Source organism: Aegilops tauschii, chromosome 3 (assembly GCF_002575655.3).
Source record: "Aegilops tauschii subsp. strangulata cultivar AL8/78 chromosome 3, Aet v6.0, whole genome shotgun sequence".
NCBI lineage: Eukaryota > Viridiplantae > Streptophyta > Magnoliopsida > Poales > Poaceae > Aegilops > Aegilops tauschii.
In genome coordinates, this window is record NC_053037.3 from 438,355,771 (window position 1) to 438,373,804 (window position 18,034).

Below are 18,034 nucleotides of genomic sequence, written 5' to 3' on the forward strand. Positions count from 1 at the left end.
CCCGACGCGAGCGGGTGGCGCCTTCCACGCCCGCGCGCGCGCCCATCGACCTCAACGCCACACCGGTGGCCGGTGGCTCGTCATCGGGAGGCGCGAGGAAACGCGCGAGGCAGATGCCAGCCGACGTGCTACCGGATGCCCGCAACCTGTTCGAGGGAATGCCGGCCGCCGGCGACGAGGACAAATGCAGAACCTCATCTTCGAGGGCGGTGCGCCGACTGTTGGCTACGATCCGGACGAGACACAAAGCCAGGACGGCCGCGGAGCATTCACACCGGCCGCTGGCTATGATCATGATCAGGCGGCTTTCATGCGTGATCAGGTCGGCATGGACCTGGACGGCTTCCCACTTGACCACGAGTTTCCGGACGACTACGGGCAAGAGGAAGAGGACGAGTGCGACATCGAAGTGGAGCCTTTGTTCGAGGACGAGCTCGCCAACAAAGCCGCCGGGCCGAAGCCGAAGCACAAGAGCAAGCGGACAAAGGCATACACGGCGGCCGAGGACAAGCTTCTTTGCGAGTGTTGGTGAGACATTGGACAAGACCCCAAGACCGGCGCTGAACAAAAGCATTCAACTTTTTGGATTCGTGTCCACCGGGAGTTTCATGAGCACAGGAAGTTTCCGCCTTACCAAATTGTGAGCACGCGCGGGTGTGTGTCCATTTCAAAGCGTTGGAGGGTGATCCAACAAAAGTGCAACAAGTTTTGTGCCACCCTTGAGAGCGTCAAGGCCCGCCCCGTGAGCAGCATCGGCATGCAAGACATGGTATGCTAGCAAGCCACCCTCTTTTGTGTCATCTAGTTTATGCTTGCATGTTCATTTTCCTACCATTTGCCCACATGCTTGCATGAAAACGTTTGTACGCATTTCAAGTTTTGGAGGCATTCAAGGTCCAACACAATGGCAAGTGCTTCAACCTCTCCCATTGCTTTAGGGTCATCAAAGACGAGGAGAAGTTCAAGGCGCAATATGCCGCCCTCAAGTCGCGTGGTGGGAAGCAAGCCGTGGAGGAGGTTGGGGACGGCGAGCCGGCACGGCCGCAGGGGAAGACCAACTCCAAGAAGGAGGACAAGCGGGATGCGGCATCGAACGCCTTGATCGCAAGCGTGGAGGGCATGATGAACAAGAAGGACTCAAGGGAGGAGGAGCGCCAACGTTTCAAAGAAGAGCAAATGAACGCGTTCATGGAGATCAGAAGGAGGAGGCTTGAGATGGACGCGGAGAAGCAAGCCAAGATGCTTGAGAAGGAGGCGGAGAAGCAAGCCAAGATGCTTGAGAAGGAGGTGGAGAAGCAAGCCAAGATGCTAGAGATCGAGGCCGCCAACGCCAAGACCAAGGCGAAAGAAGTGGCTCTCGCGAGCATGATGACCTGGGTGAAGATCATGAAGGTGGATCTCAACACCGTGTCGCCAAGAAAGAGGCCGTGGTTCGAGAAGATGTAGGCCGACATGCTAAGTTCACCGACGAGTGATCTCGTGGCTGCGAGCGCCTTCCTTTTTTGTATGCCGACTTGTGTGCTAGCATGACTACGGGGCCACGATGGCGTGGTCAAACTCCATCGCGCCGACCCAAATACAAATCTGGGCGGACGACCAATTCAAACGGACAAAAAGCGGACAAATGCACCGTCCATTTGGATCGGCCTTTAGAGTTGCTCTTAGGGGTCTGTTAGAAATGTCCTCAGAATCCTATCTATATTCTCTCCTCATACGTCGCACCACGTGACCATGGTCACCCCTATATTCAGCCCTGGCTGCTGCGTGCGTGTGTGTGGTCAACGTTCAACATCCTTGCCCATGGGGATGTATGGAGTATGGTAGGTATTCCTCGACGTCCCAACATTCCAAGTGTGCGCTCTCGGTTTCCCTCGACAAAGCCCGTGCGTTGTGTACCGTACCAAAACTTGCACACTGAAAACGCGGTCGAGATTCGAGAAAGCTCCCGTCCGTGTCCTGCTAGGACGAAATGACGAGCAACAAACTTTTTTTTCCGAAAACTGTTGATTTATTCATCTTCAATCATGCCAGTACAACGAACATTAAAAATAATAATGGACCGTTCGGATGAATGTTGGAGCAGGAAGAGTGGATCCGCATCCGGTTTGGAAGGTCCTTTGGGGCAGGACAGTGCCCCCTAAGGTAAATGTGTTTAACTGGAGAGTGCTACATGGGATTGTACCATGCTATTGTACGCTGTCAGATCGGCATCTATCTACTCCGGTGATTTGTCCAGTATGTGGCAATGAGCCTGAGGATCTGCGCCATATGATGTTTACGTGCGAAAGAGCCAAGGCCGTGTGGAAGGAGCTGGGGCTGGAAACATCGATCGCGAATGCAGCAGCCCATGAGCGGTCAGGTTCGGTAATCCTGGAGAAACTTCTTTGCTCTGAGCTACCAGGAGAGGTAAAACTACCAATTGATAATGGTGTGGAAACAGTTATGGTGACTGGATGGTATTTATGGTGGGATCGCCGGAAGATCAGTCACCAGGAGAATGTTGGTAGCCCCGTTCGTTCAGCTACGAGCATTCATGGTATCGTGGCAAACTCACTGGCTGCCAAGGCAAAGGAACCTACGAAACAGATTAGATGGGTGAGACCAGCTAAAGAGGTGATTAAACTCAATGTTGACGCGAGCTACCATGTGGATGAGGGCGCGGGAGCAACTGGAGCTGTCTTACGAGATAGCTCAGGAGCGTTTATTGCTGCTTCTTGTTCCTTTCGACAGTTTGCCATGGATGTTCCCTCTATGGAAGCGTTAGCACTTTTGGAAGGACTGCGATTGGCAGAGCATTTGGGTATTTATGCACTGGTTGTGGAGTCCGACTCACAGAAGATAGTACAAGCTATGAAGGATCCTTCGGAGTACCGTGTTTCGGCTGCGGTGTTGACGGATGATTGCCGACAGGTGTTGAATTCCTTCGGCAGGACGACGATTGTTCACTGTGCTAGGGAGAGTAATGGGGTAGCGCATTGGCTAGCCAGGACTAGTTATAGAAGGAAGTTAAATGAGGTCTGGCAAGAGCATCCCCCTGATTTCTTAATTCCCTCCCTTGTAACTGATATGATTATTATGTAATAAAGGTCGCCGAAGTTCAAAAAAAATTAGAAATAATAAAAATTACATTCAGATTCATAGACCACCAAGCGATGACTACAAGCACTGAAACGAGCCGAAGGCGGCCCGCCGTCATCGCCCCTCACTCGCCGGAGCCGGGCACAATTTGTTATAGTAAACAGTTGAAAAGTCGTCGTGCTAAGATCTCATAGGACCAACACCCAAGAACAGGAACCGCCACCGATGAAGAGAATTTTAGGTCAGAAAGATCCAACCTGAAGACACATGAACAAAGACCGGATCCGAGCAGATCCACCAAAGACAACCACCTATCAAATCTCGCGAGATCCGCCGGAAACACACCTCCACACGCCCTCCAGTGATGCTAGACACACCATTGGGACGGGGGCTAGGCGGAGAACCTTATTCCATCTTCAAAAACCGCCGCCGTCTCCTCTTCTTGAGCAGGACACAGACCCTAACAAAACTTGAAAAAGCACCTAAAAACGGAGCCCTCCCGCCGGCAAGGGCCGGGATCCACCGCGCACCCATGACCCTAAGGCCGCAGAAGACGTGGAAGATCGGCGGCGCCGCCAACAAGCAACAAACTTGTAAGGTGAGCGTCAGGAAACTGTCTTGTCGATTTTATTGTGAGAAATGAAATCGCATGGGAGAAAGGAGCAGCAGAGCATGGATGCAGCTACAGTGACTTCATGAAGTCAAGTCTCACTGTAACTTAGCCCCCCTACAGCCATCCATTAAAGATCCTACGAACCGAATCGATCCATATTTCGAATGATTTTTTTTAAATAGTAAATGTTTGATTTAGTATTCTCAGGAACATGCAACGGCAAATTTGACAAAATTGACCTGTGGACGAAATCAAATCACGGAATGAACTGTCCGTGAAACTATTTCACGCGGTTGACCTTTTTGTGTGACGCCCGACACGAAGGCGTCACACTACACTATGCAACGCCTCACAGATAGGCGCTACACGCCTGGCCAGCGTTGCACCCCAGACTGCCTAAAAATTGCTAAGTCATTGTGCAGAGCCTAAGAGCTAGGCGCTGCACTGTATAGTGTGACGCCTAGCTCTCAGACGCTGCACTAGTGGTTGCACTACAAAATGAAGCAACCACTAGTGCAACGCCTAGAAGTTAGGCGCTACACTGTATAGTATGGCGCCTAGCTCTCAGGCGCTGCACACTGACTTAGTAATTTTCGGATCACACGGGTGCGACGCTGGCCAGACGTGTAGCGCCTAGTGTAGTGTGGCGCCTTCGTGTCGGGCGTCACACAAAAAGGTCAACCGCGTGAAATAGTTTCATGGGCGTTCGTAGGTCAAATTTGTCAATTTTGCCACATGCAACGACGACGTGACGACGCTTCGGCCCAGCCGCCCAGGGAAAGGACCTGAGCGCCGACGAGCGACCGACCGACGTCTAATCCTGGGTGCAAACTTTGGGCGCTTTCGACGTCGGACAGTTGCATCGGCGCATCACACCACCACGGAATTCTGATCCCGGGAGGGTGCGCTCGTGTCGCATCGCATCGCAAGCAAGACGGGATTCCCTGCCCGCCTCGACGGGAACGTCTCCGCCCTTTTGCCCCCGTGCTGACCTGGGTGCATGAGGCTTTATATCTTTCGGAATGTCCAAAGCATCCGCCATGTTAGCTGCAAATCGGTGCCGAAAGCTCACGCCGTGCCGACAGTGGTGGCGCCATCGCCCATCGCCGTATCGCCTTCCGGCCCCGCTCCGGACCCCCGGTGCGCGTCCACCCCCAACAGCAGCCACGTCCGTGCGGCGGTTGGCGTTCAAAGCAGGGGAGATTTTCTCCTGCACACGGCACGGATGCGACCCAAGCCCAACTAACTCGCTCCATCTGCCCCAGTTTTTTGGAGGTGTCCGCTTTGAGTTTTCTCCTTGGTTGGTACTGTGCTGCCTGAAAGTTGCTTTACTGTCTAGAAACTTTTGTTGCGTCCAAAAAGTGCTCAAGAAAGTGCAGTGCAGGGCTTTCTATGTTGCAAAGTACTACTAGTATTAATAAACTGCATCAGGAAGACATTAGCTGAAATGCATCTTCCTGACAGAACAGGGTTAAAAGAAACAGATGGCGCCGGACCCAGAGCAGCAAGCTGGTTAAACAGTATCAGAACACTTCCTATCCCACTGCTTCCACCATCCATTTGTTAATTACACGAGCTAAATAAATTTTACTTGTGAGAAGAACTCAAGGGAGCTAGGTCGCACAGGCTCTTCCTACCCAGTTGTTAAACTTTACAGGAGCAGAATAAAATTTACTTGAAGAAATAATTAAAGGGACGATGACAGGTTCTTCATCCGGCTGCTGTCGATCTTTGCAGGACCAAGATAAAATTTACTTGGGGAGATAACTCAAGGGACGATGACAGGTTGTTCATTCAGCTCTTGTTGATCTTCACAGGAGCAAGATAAAATTTACTTGGGGAGGGGAGATAACTCTCAAGAGACAGGGATGGGTTCTTCGGGTTCTACAATCTTTGCACCACAGGAATACCTCCTTTTCATCATTATAGCTCTGCTTCTGTACAGTGTTGGACTGGAGATCTTGACCATCCTTCTCCTTGGAGTCTTCGAAGCACTCGGTCTTCTCTTAGGCGTCGAGTTTCCAGCATGCCTGCCGTTCTTCACGGGCGTCCAGTTTCCAGCATGCCCGCAGTTCTTCACGGGCGTCTTGTCAGAGCACGCTTCGTCTCCACAGAGATGGCCGAAGTGACCACGAGGATTCACGTAACAGTATGATGAGCTGACAATCCCTACGACCGTTGACGGGCGCACTGTTTGCATAAAATCCTCTAACTCTGTGAAACAAGCATGGTCGGTGTATGGCAGAGTGTAGGAATCCTTCTCAAATAGCTTTGGTGGTGACGAGGGATCATAGTTCATCTCTATTGTGCCCACTGCGCCCCGCCCTCGCCCTTTGCATCTGGTAGACTTTGCTGGTCCTTTGCCACTCAACTTGCTCTTTCCCTCGCTGTTTCTCCATAGCCAAGTGTTGCCTGAAGGCATGATTCCTATAGTTGGACATACTGTGTTCAAAGCTTCAAGACTCTCGATGCTCAGGCCGTATCTTGGAACAGCCCGGACCCTCGTCAAGCTGGTCTGGGTGGTGAAGATCTCTCGATTGTCATCAATGCCTAGAAGGTGCATTGTCAGTAGGCGCTGGGGCCAGACCCAAATCTGACAAGGAAAGTGAGAAAAGAATATTTTAGCCTTCAGAAGATCAGTGTGTAGTGTATATAAAGCTAATACAATAGCAGCGTGTGTATCAAAGTTCTGACGGCTACACAGAATTTTAGACTAGATGACTGAGCAGGGGTGAGAACTTAACACCAATACTGAAGCATGTTTATGTTGAATAAAAGAATGGAAATAGGAAATTAAGAAACATATCAGATTATGTCAAGGAAAGGAGGCTTAGCACCTTCGTTTGTAGTGCTCTGGCTATATAAAGCAAGAGGTCTTCTTTGCCAAGAGTGTCAATGCCAAGAATAACTTCATGATCAGGATGAGCACGAATAAGGTCAACTATCTGCACCCAACACTAAGAAAATATTAGTATAGAACATCCAACATAGCATGATGGACAATTTAATGGTCACATATACGCAGAAACTTATGTGTAGGCAACTTACTTACAAGTTGGGAATGGCATCTTATTGCAGGTAAATTAATTAGCGCTAGAACTCTAGACTATATCAGAGCATCCACCACATTAGTAAAATAGGATGTGGGGCAGCTAATGCTGAACATGAGGAAGTACAACAGCTGTCCAACCAAATCCATGCCCGGTTAGTCTCTGGCCCCTTCAAGATGCAGCTATAGAAAACAATATGCCACTGGTTTTCACCTTTGACAGACACTTGGCTTGAGTGGCATCAACAGGCTATACCAAATTTCTTACTGAAATTCTACGAGCTCCATGTGAAATGCCAAAAGTATTGATGTATAAGTAGCATACTGTGTATATGAACTAGGTTGTAACTGACAGTCGCAATTGACACCAAAGGATGGACACCGAAAATTGCATATAAAAGTGCATCTGCCCATTCTGGAGACTTCGCTGCTAGAATGGGGTCAGGCCTCCAAGGCATTCTAAGAATTGTTTTCCTTAGGGATCCACAACACAACGTATAATCTTCCTAGTAATTTAAATCGTCACAGAAGGTAAGTGCACTTCTCTGAAGAAAATTTCAGACTAGCATGGACTACGGTTGGCTGAAGTGACAACGTTGCATACACGGGGCAGGAATTGGCACAGTGGACCGAAGCAAATCTGACCTGCTGAGCGACGACGCGGCGCGGGGGGAAGTTGAGCGACGGGTGGCAGTAGGTGTTGTCCAAGTAGAGCACGTCGACGGTGTCCCCGGCGAGCGCGTCGAGGAGCGCCTTCTTCGCGGTCCGCGCCTTGTCGCACCCCAACTCCCACCGGAAATCCCCGGTGTAGAGCTTGCACCCGAGGTCGCCGCGGAAGAGGAACATGAGCGAGCCTGCACACACGGCGCGCGGCCACGGATCGATCAGCGGGCTTACCGAGCGGCGGCGAGCGCATTAGGATTGAGGAGGGTTTGGGGAGGGGAGGCGTACCGGGGCAGTGGATGGCGGGGAGGGCGGTGACGTGGAGGGAGACGGTGCGCCCGGAGATCGGGGAGGTGAGGGTGAGCGAGGCGGATGCTCCGGCGGCGATGGGGCGGAGGAGGGAGGCGTCGACCCCCGGGAAGCGGGTGGGGAGGAGGCGCGCCGTTACGGGGGAGCAGTAGAGCGGGCCGTGGCGCCAGCCGCACGCCGCGCCGAGGCCCCGGGTGTGGTCCTGGTGGAGGTGCGTGAGGAAGTAGGCCTGGCTGCCGCCACTGAACTTGTCCACGGACACCAGCCCCTCGTCCATGGCCGCCGCTGAACTTGCCGCCAGTGCGCCGCCGCCTCCCCCTCCGCGGATTTTTGGGGGGTGTTTTCGCCTTTGTGAGGAAGAGGGAAGGGGAGGGACGAGGCGAAGAGGCGCGCCAAAATGAAAACGCTAACCGCGCGCGGTAATCGTCGCAAAGAAGCATGTCAACATTTTCGAAACCACCATCGGACAGGTTCCAGATTTTATATTAGTCATTTTTCAATTTCATCAACAATAAACGTTAGTATTCACTTGTGTAATATTGTACTAGGATATTAGATTTTTTTTAGGGAGGGATGTTGGTATTAGATTAGTCATTTTTTGTCTTCCTTTTTCCTCCGTGTCTACTCCTTGCGCTCGATCATTTCACAACGTAAACGCTAAGTCCTTTTACAATAAGATGCTTAGAAAAATAAATCAGTTTTTAAGTATTGATAATTGATACTTATTTGTAGAGGATACCCCCTCCTATAGAAATGAAAGAAATCCTTATTTAACACTATATTAAATTTTGTTTCCTTATTTGACACTGAAAACATTTTTTTTCCCTAAGTAACACTGCTTCTAAATTTTATGCCCTTTATAACACTTCCGTTCATTTTTCATTCGAACGGTGTTAAATTACATGTAAAAAGACATTTTTACCCTCGGGTGCATGGTGCCTGTACTTCCATAATACTTTCTTGAGGACGTTCCTGGCCGATGCTATTGACCACAACAACACGCGTAGATAGACAAAAACTCTCTTGGTGACATGATCAATTAGCACGCCGGGCTGGACATACAAACGATGCTTACGTAGGAAGCTGGCTTCGTGTTTGCCAAGCGGCTTGATCGATTCTAGCTGAACTAGTTAGCACTTGAAGCTATGCTTTCACTACACACGTACACGTCGGGATGCAGATAAATTGATGGCGGCTCGTGCATCAACAGCTACGGTGGAGCTCGTCGTGGTAGCGGCTCTCGTGTGGCCCGTGGCGTGGTGCGCAGCAGGCGACCGCCGGAGCTGTGGCACGGTCGGGCGCGCGGGGCCGGCTACGGCGGCTGGCTGCTCTACACGACGGCCAACGGAGCGATGGCGCGGCACGGTGACAGGGCACGACCTGGTGGTAGCAACGCAGGCTGTTTCACCATTCCAATACCGTTTCTCGGAGGAGGATCCAGTTCCACATGCCACATGAGGGGTTTGACAATGAAAACGTGTCTTTTTGCTTTTCAATATTAGCATCTACTCCCTCTGTTTTCAAATATAATTCTTTTAAAGATTTCAATACAAACTACATACGGATGTATATAAACATATTTTAAAGTGTAGATTCACTCATTTTGCTCCGTATGTAGGTCTGTATTGAAATCTCTAAAAAAACTTATATTCATGAACGGAGGGAGTATCAAATTTCTGTCACATGCCACACAAGGGGTAAAAGGGTCTTTTTAGGTGACATTTAACATCGTTAAAGCTTTAAATGGACGGAAGTGTTATAAAGGACATAAAATCTAGACTTAGGGTTAGATAAGGAAGAAAAATATTTTCAATGTCAAATAGGGAAAGAAAATTTAAGCCAGTGTTAAATAAGGAATTGTCTCGTAGAAATAAGCATCGGTGCTTAAGAAAAACTCAATTTATTCTTTAAGAAACATCTAGCATTATACAAAGCCTAACAACATGTAGCATGCGGTAAATGCCAGAAAGAAGCATACCAACATTGCATTTATTTGGACACAAACATGTACATACAGAAATCTAGACAGCACATGTAAACATGCACCCGTTACCCAAGTAAGTATCCAAAGCAGAAAAGTAGGGAAGAATACAACAGGTACACATACATGGGGAAGCCTGGCCTTACAAAACAAGAGAGGTTCATAAAAATACAGCTCATGCACACAGTAAATAGTTCAATCTACTTGCAGTCGACAACATAAAACATCACACGACACAAAGACCCCCGCCACTTGAGAGCCCGGCCCTAAAGCCTGCCGGCAAAGCAAGTCCATGATATGCGCACGCTCATGTGGTGGATGCTGGATACATGATATGCGCACGCTCATGCGGTGGATGCTGGATACAGAGTTGCTTCACTCAGATACGCAGGGATCGCCTAGGTACACAAGCCTCATGGTTTCCTTGCGCTCCGGTTGGATGCCATTGCCTCAGTTCTCTGCAGTGAAGTAACAGCGAGTTGCAAGCCAACTTAGCGATCAAGTCAAAGCATGAATCTCAAATGAAACAGCATCTGACATATCAGGCAGCAACTGAAATAAATAGGTGCGCTTGCATACAAGGGAGTTCAGAGCTCTTGAATATGAGAACATATTCAAAGGCACCATTGTAAACTACTGCGACAAGGAAATCGAGTAAGCTTGGTTTGTTCCAGTAGATAATTGTACATAACATATGAATAACAGGCTAATGTTCACAAGGACCAGAGCATCTGAAACCATTACCCTCCCAAGTACTCCCTCCGTTCGAAATTACTTGTCGCGGAAATGGATGTATCTAGACGTATTTTAGTTCTACATACATCCATTTTCGAGACAAGTAATTCCGAACGGAGGGAGTATGTTGCCAACACTCTGAACTTGTGAAGACCTTAGGCAGATTCTAGCTCAAATTTACTAGTACTACTTAGCACATCCTACAACTCCTGCTGTTTATAGGGAGAATTTACTTACATAGGGCCTAATTGGTTTACTAAACTTGGCCCTTGGGGTAAGAAACCCGAAGGCATTTTTTTAGGTTGAGAAAAGGCCCTGAACACGGCTCCACCCACGACAGCAGGGACGCAGATCCTCTAACTTACGTGACCTAACTTTGTGTGGCTGACATGTGGGCCAGCTCAGCGCCATTGGTGACCCTGACAAGCATGGGGAACAATATACAGCGAGGGGTCGCACTGCATGAAGAACCTGGGTTTGAGCCCTTGTCAGTAGCCCCACTCCTCTGGAGGTCGCACTGCAGCGCTAATCGCACGTTCTCTGTTGGTTTACTAAACTAGCATATAACATACAAACAACAGACCAATATTCACAAAGACCAGTCATCTTCGGAATGTGAAACCTTTACCCTCCCAAGTATGTTGGAAACACTCTGAACTTCTGAAGACCTAGCACATCCTACAAATTTTGCTGATTGTAGGAAGAATTCTGATAGCCTTACTGGTTTACTAGACTAGATTTTTTTGCTGCAACCAAGTATGGCATGCTAGATGCTACACACCCATAGCTGATGTCACAGCTTGTCCCACTTGCCAGCCCATAATGACAAGTGGAAATTTTTGGCAACTGCTGCAAACTGTAATTACCAAAAAAGTGTGGTCCTGAACTAATGAGATCCCTGGTACCCCTGGTACCATGTCATCTGTTCCAGCATACATAGAAAAATGACAGGTGTATAAAGGCTATGAACTGGATACATGGCTAATAAGGGTTCCCAAGACATGAGGTATGACGGTATTCAACTACAATGACCCAATCAAAAATCTGCTGATGATAAGTGTAGTGTGAAGCAAAAAAAAAAACAGTAATTAGAGAAAATTGATATGCAAGGGGAAAGTGAAATGAGATATGCATGGGTAAAAGTAACAGATGACCCAAAGGCAATCAAAGAAAGGGTGATCCTATCCATTTGTGACATAAGGGAAAAGGAGAGGAAACTGCACACATACCCCCATCATTGCACCTTATAAAGGTGTATAGCTTATCAATATTGCTTTACAACATGTAAGTCATGCATGCGAATTTCTTGATGATTTTCCTTGTTTGCCTTCATTTATATTCCATTTACAAGTAACACAATCACTAACTATTCATTCTTCTTTGTCCAAAGTATCAAAGCAAGGATATATATAGCATGACCATTTTCTCTTGTCCTTCTCTTGACTGTATGAACTTCTTAATTCCACTCAAAGCTATGCATTATACTTTGAAATGGGTCGAGTACTACGAAATAAATAACTCAGCTAAACATGGCAACGGAAGTGGAAACAATTAGCGCAGGAGAAATTCTAGAGATACATGGGAAAAATACCCTTCAGAATTTCAAAAGCATGAGTTGATTCTAACTATCGTGGTCCTACAAGAAATCTTATATGAAAAACGCATTCCACAAAGCTGATAAGCTGACAACAAAATTTTAATATGAGGCGGATTAAAGCTTTCAAAAGAGATATTAATGTTACACCATTTTTGCATTACTTTAATTAAATTGTAAAGTATCTTCGTGTTAACCATGGACAAACAATATAGGAAGCTACAAATGTCCCAAGATGTGATTCTCCTTGAATTAAGTACTCCCTCCGTCCCAAAATAAGTATCGGTGATTTAGTACAAAGTTGTACTAAATCAACGACACTTATTTTGGGACGGAGGGAGTATCAATTTAGGTAACTAACAAAATATAGCCCCTCTTCTGAATTTAGCACAAATAAGAAAGTATAGAATATAATGTCACCATGCTTGCTGTATAACTATTATATTATTTAAAGAAAAATAGCTTCCATAGAAACTCCCCTATTAAATAGGAGAAATGCAACTAATTCCATATATAACTCTCTTTTTAATCAGGTAGTAGAACTATTACGGTTGCATAAGAGATACGACTCTTGATTACATATACATCGATAATTGTTTCAATTCAGCTACGTGGTAGAAACATATAACCAGCGGACAAGATGATCCATAAAAGGAAGTGTCTCATATAAAAATATAACTATCGGCATTACCACTTTTTTAATTGCATCCTTGTTTTCCTTAATAGCCAGCAGATTGCTGTAAATGCACTATTTATCTCATGTGCTAACTCTAGACAACTAGAGATGCCAATTTGAGGTAGTAGTTCTTCATTACCCTAATGTTTCTTCACCAAGTAAAACATCAAGAAATACTCTCCTTGTACAATTACTTACACAAGCATAACAACCAGTGACTGATAACAACTGAAATGTACTGCCTCTGTGTCAAAAACACACGCCGTTTGGACGTTGACACGGTCTCTAACATTGACATTTTGACCATCAATTTCTTTGAAAATGTGTTGTTTTAAATGATAGTTCGATCTAGTACCATCAATTTGATGTTGCCAATTTCAGTAATTATTTCAACATTGATTGTTAACCTAAAGTTTTTTACTAGCCCAGATCCTAAATAACATGTATTTTGACAAGGAGGTAGAAAGAAACAACTACAGATGGCATCAACAACAACGGATGCAGTGTGCAGAAGCAGAGAATTTGATTCATTTTCATTTATCTCTTGACAGCTCAAGAATTTGATTCACAGTTCAACATTTTTGAATTTGATTCACAGTTCAAAATTTTTGTATACCTATGTGCCTTTATCAAATCTCAATACAGTTTATTTTTCATCCACAATTTTAAGCGCACCGGGAAACCTTTCATGAGAAGAGAATATCACAGTATTACCATTTCCTCCAACAGTCCAGTCCATAGCAGTATTATGCAAGTTAAAATTATGCCATCAAACTTGTCAGCGCCATTACAAATTCCAACAAAAGACCAACAGTTTTAATCGCCGAGTGACTGAAACATCTTAGTACTGAACTAGTTACCAAGGAGTGTCTATACTAGTTTTGTTGCATACCATACACTAGTGTAGCAAATCACTTCATCCAGCACCTCATGAATAAATAATCAATCAGCACAAAACAATAATAAATCATGGAGTTCAGGAAAGCAGGAGGGCAAACCTTTGTGTGCGTCAGGCGCATCATGATACACGGGCTCATCCTCAGGCACGGTGTGCAGCTCATCTGTTGCTGCTGCTGCCTCCCCGGGGATACCTGCAGCGTCATCTGGGTAGCGAACAACCACAACCGGGCAGACACAGTGATGCACACAGTAATCACTAACACTCCCGAGCCTCCCCTTGCCGCCCTTGCGCGAGGCCCCGAATCCGCGGCTTCCCATGATCATGGCGGACAGGCCAAGGCGCTCGGCCTCGAGGCAGAGGCGCTCCTTCATGTCGTGGTCCTTGACGACGTGGATCTTAAAGGGGATCTGCGCGGCGACGAGCGGCTGCGCCAGGTCCTGCGACTTGGTGGAGGTGAAGGCGTCGAAGTCCTCCTCCCGCTTCTTCTGCAGCTCCTCCGCGGAGGAGGCGGCGTGGGGCTCGGAGCCCTCGGCGGCGGCGGCGACGGCGGCGTCGTCCGCGTCGTCGTCGGAGACGGAGACGGGGATGGAGCCCCAGTCGGCACCGTAGAGGACGGAGGTGGGGCGCACGTGGAGGAGCACGACGGCGTCGCCGGGCCGCAGGTAGTTCTGCACGGCCCACCGCACGGCGAAGGCGGACTCGTCGGAGAGGTCGACGGCGATGGCGATGCGGCGGTGGGAGGAGGCGTCCTTGCCGGCGAGCGAGGAGAAGAAGTAGCGCGGGGAGGAGGGCTGGATCGTCGCCGCCTGCCCCGCCGCGAGCCGCACCGGCGGCAGCGCCGGGGCCGGCGCGTCGCCGCCGGCCAACGGGGAGGAGGAGTTGGCCGCCATGGGGAGCTAGCTGGCTAGGGTTTTTGCGCTGACCCTTCTCGCCGGGCTCTCTCGGGTTTATTCCGGAATTTCTCGGTGGTGGATTTGATCCGGGGTGAGGTGGGGTGATGCTGATTGGGGGTTTTGGTTTTGAAATGGATGAATCGAGAGAGTGGGCTGGAAGGAAGGAAGGGAATGGTCGTGTTGCGCCTTGTGCTTGCAACTGAGCTGTGTGATTGGGGGAGGGGGACTGGATTTGCCTTGCCTTGTCGTACACGCAGCGCTGCCCGATGTTGTCGCTTTTTGTTCCGCTTTTCTTTAATCTTTCTCGAGCTTCTCCTAATCTTTCACTTTTTATTACTCAGAGCAACTCCAACGGCCGACCCAAACAGAAAAAAAAACGTACGTCCACATATGCTCAACCAAATCATTTTGCAGTTGCACGTGAGTTTCCCAATCACGCATGTCTTCATGAAATTGAGTGAACTGCTCAAATGTTGCCGCTATTCCATGCTCAGGCACAACATTCTCACCCTGAAACTAAAAGCCTTGATCGTACAGACGTTCCGGACGCTTGTCTTCTACGATCATATTGTGCATGATCACACAAGCAGTCATTACCTCCCATAGTTTCTGCATGCTCCAAGTATTAGCAGGATAACGAACGATGCCCCATCGAGATTGCAAAACACCAAAGGCACGCTCGACATCCTTTCTAGCACTCTCTTGCTCTTGGGCAAATCTTTTCCTTTTCTCTCCAACAGGGTTGGGTATTGTCTTTACAATAGTGGTCCACTGAGGATAGATACCGTCACCCAAATAGTACCCTTTGCCGTAGTTGTGGCCGTTGACAGTAAAGTTCACCGGTGGGCTGTTGCCTTCGGCAAGCCTAGCAAACACCGGCGAGCGCTGAAGCACGTTGATATCATTGTGTGATCCAGCCATGCCAAAGAAAGAGTGCCAGATCCAGAGATCTTGAGGCGCCACAACCTCTAGTATGACAGTGCAAGCCCTGACATGTCCCTTATACTGCCCTTGCCAAGCAGAAGGGCGGTTCTTCCACTCCCAGTGCATGCAGTCTATGCTGCCAAGCATCCCCAGGAAGCCCCTACTAGCATTCATCGCCAACAAACGGGATGTATCTGCAGCTGTCGGCTCTCTCAAGTATTCAGGGCCAAACACAGCAATCACAACCTTGCAGAACTTATACAGGGACTCTAGGCATGTAGACTCGCTCATACGGACGTACTCGTCAATGAGATCACCGGGCACTCCGTATGCAAGAATTCGGATGGCGGCAGTGCATTTCTGATAAGAGGAGAAACCAATCTTGCCGACGGCATCCTCTTTGCACTCGAAGTAGTCATCATAGCCGACCACTCCCTCTCTAATACGGTTGAAAACATGCCTACTCATACGAAACCGGCGGCGAAATTTGTGATGTTTGAACAACGGGTTTGTTGTATCAAAGTAGTCCTTCCAGAGAAGGAAATGCCCACTCTCTCGGTTATGATTCAACGCCGGAAGGTGGCCAGGAATGGAGCCACGGAACAACGGCCGCTGGTTGTTGAGGTGGTGATGGGCCAACACGGCAGCCAATATCTCCTCCTCGTCGTCGGACGACGTCGGAGTCGCAAATGAAATTGTGGAAAAAGAACTCGTCGGCGGAGTCCATTTTTGTACCTTGGCAAACTATCGAACAACTTGCGGGCGTCGAAGAAGGAGACGGCCGGCGAGGGGAGACGCGGCGCGCACAGACCAGCTAGCTGCCCTGCCGGCGTCCGACGAGTGTGACGGCGTCCGACGAGCGTGTCGGTCGTATGTGGCGGGGGCGGCGAGGCGTCTTCTTGGTCGCGGGCGTCGGTGCGGTGGGGGAAGCGGCGGCGGGAACCAGTTTGCTCCCCGGCGGCAAAACGGCGGTGGCGGGCGACTGGGGGCAGGGCGGCGTTGCTGGGCGGATGTGGAGGCGGCGGCAGCTAGAAGAATCGCCACAAAAATGGGCGGCGGCGTCGGTGACGGAGGAGGCGGGGGCGAGGGTTGCTCGTTGGCCGGGGGGAGGGAGGCCAATGTGCCACAGACCAGCGGGCCCGGGGACAGGAGTAGGCGACCGCGCGCGCGTCCGTCGCGTGTCCGCGCCGACGCAAATCAGGCTCAAAATTGGGCCGGGAATGGGTCGCCCGCGGACGAAAAACGGACGCGCGTCCGTTTGGGTCGACGCGTTGGGCCGCCGTTTCTGTCTGCGCCAACCCAAACGGACGGCCGCGGACGAAATGGGTCGCCCCATTGGAGTTGCTCTAAGTAATTAACACGGTACGATCGCTGGATGGACAAGATGCAGGCATAGGCACCCTACCTCTATAAGCCTATATATAAGCATCCCTGAGATACACCTCATTTTTTTAAAAGACGAAAGACCCCGGCCTCTGCATGCAGCCACTTTAGAGCAACTCCAACGGGTCAACCCAAATGGACGGCGCATTTGTCCGTTTGGATCGGCCGCCCGCTCGGCGTTCGTCCTTTTTTAGATTTGGATCGGTAGTGCGCCCAACGCGCCGACCCATTTCATGTCCGCATTCAACTCTTTTTTTAAAAAGGCCCGCGGCCGATCATGCCAGCGGCCATGTCTCGTGCCGGCACCATGCTAGCGCCGGCATACAATGCCGGCTTCAGAAAATATCACCACAGTTCATGTTGGCGCACTCGCCAGCCGGCCGGCACACATGCCAGCACACAAAAAAAGGGTGGGACTTGAGTTCGACCACGCCGTGGTCATGCCGGCACACCTGCCGGCATACAAAAAGATGGCGCTCGCTGCCATAAATCACTCATCATCGAACTTGAGCATGTCGACCTGCATCTTCTCGGACCACGGCCTCTTCCTTGGCGACACGGTATTGAGATCCACCTTCATGATCTCCACCCCGGTCATCATGCTCACGAGAGCCACTTCTTTCGCCTTGGTCTTGGCGTTGGCGGCCTCGATCTCTAGCATCTTGGCTTGCTTCTCCGCCTCTAGCTCGAACATCTTGGCTTGCTTGTCAGCGTCCAGCTCAAGCCTCCTCCTTTGGATCTCCATGAAAGCATCCATTTGCTCCGCTTTAAAACGCCGGCGCTCCTCCTCCCTTGAGTCCTTCTTATTCATCATGTCGTCCACGCTTGCGATCAAGGTGTTGGTGGCCGCATCTCGCTTGTCCTCCTTCTTGGAGTTGGTCTTCCCCCGCGGCCGTGCCGGCTCGCCCTCCCCAACATCCTCCACGGCTTTCTTCCCCCACGCGACTTGAGTGCGGCATATTGTGCCTTGAACTTCTCCTCGTCCTTGATGACCCGATAGCAATGGGAGAGGTTGAAGCACTTGCCATTGTGTTGAAACTTGAATGCCTCCAAAGCTTGAAATGCCTACAAAATGTTTCCATGCAAGCATATGGGCAAGTGATATGCAAATGAACACGCAAAGGATGAACTTGATGACACAAAAGAGGGCGGCTTGCTAGCATACCATGTATTGCATGCCGATGTCGCTCACGGGGCGGGCCTTACGCTCTCAAGAGTAGCGCAAAACTTGTTGC

The 18,034-nt window shown here is 49.4% G+C and overlaps 2 protein-coding genes across 2 annotated transcripts; both read right to left on the reverse strand.

Annotated features, from left to right (window-relative positions):
• Window positions 1-5,201: 5,201 nt before the first annotated feature.
• On the reverse strand, window positions 5,202-8,108 carry LOC109749026 (uncharacterized). The gene is made up of 4 exons (XM_020308020.4): window positions 7,692-8,108; window positions 7,386-7,594; window positions 6,529-6,636; window positions 5,202-6,284 (listed from the first exon to the last, which is right to left on the reverse strand). The coding sequence occupies exons 1-4, from the start codon at window positions 7,987-7,989 to the stop codon at window positions 5,547-5,549; spliced, it is 1,353 nt and encodes a 450-aa protein (XP_020163609.1). The 5' UTR covers window positions 7,990-8,108; the 3' UTR covers window positions 5,202-5,546.
• Window positions 8,109-9,681: 1,573 nt separating this feature from the next.
• LOC109749025 (universal stress protein PHOS32) lies at window positions 9,682-14,757 on the reverse strand. Its single transcript, XM_020308019.4, has 2 exons — window positions 13,697-14,757; window positions 9,682-10,151 (listed from the first exon to the last, which is right to left on the reverse strand). Exons 1-2 carry the CDS (start codon window positions 14,487-14,489, stop codon window positions 10,144-10,146), a joined length of 801 nt encoding a protein of 266 aa, XP_020163608.1. The 5' UTR covers window positions 14,490-14,757; the 3' UTR covers window positions 9,682-10,143.
• Window positions 14,758-18,034: the final 3,277 nt, after the last annotated feature.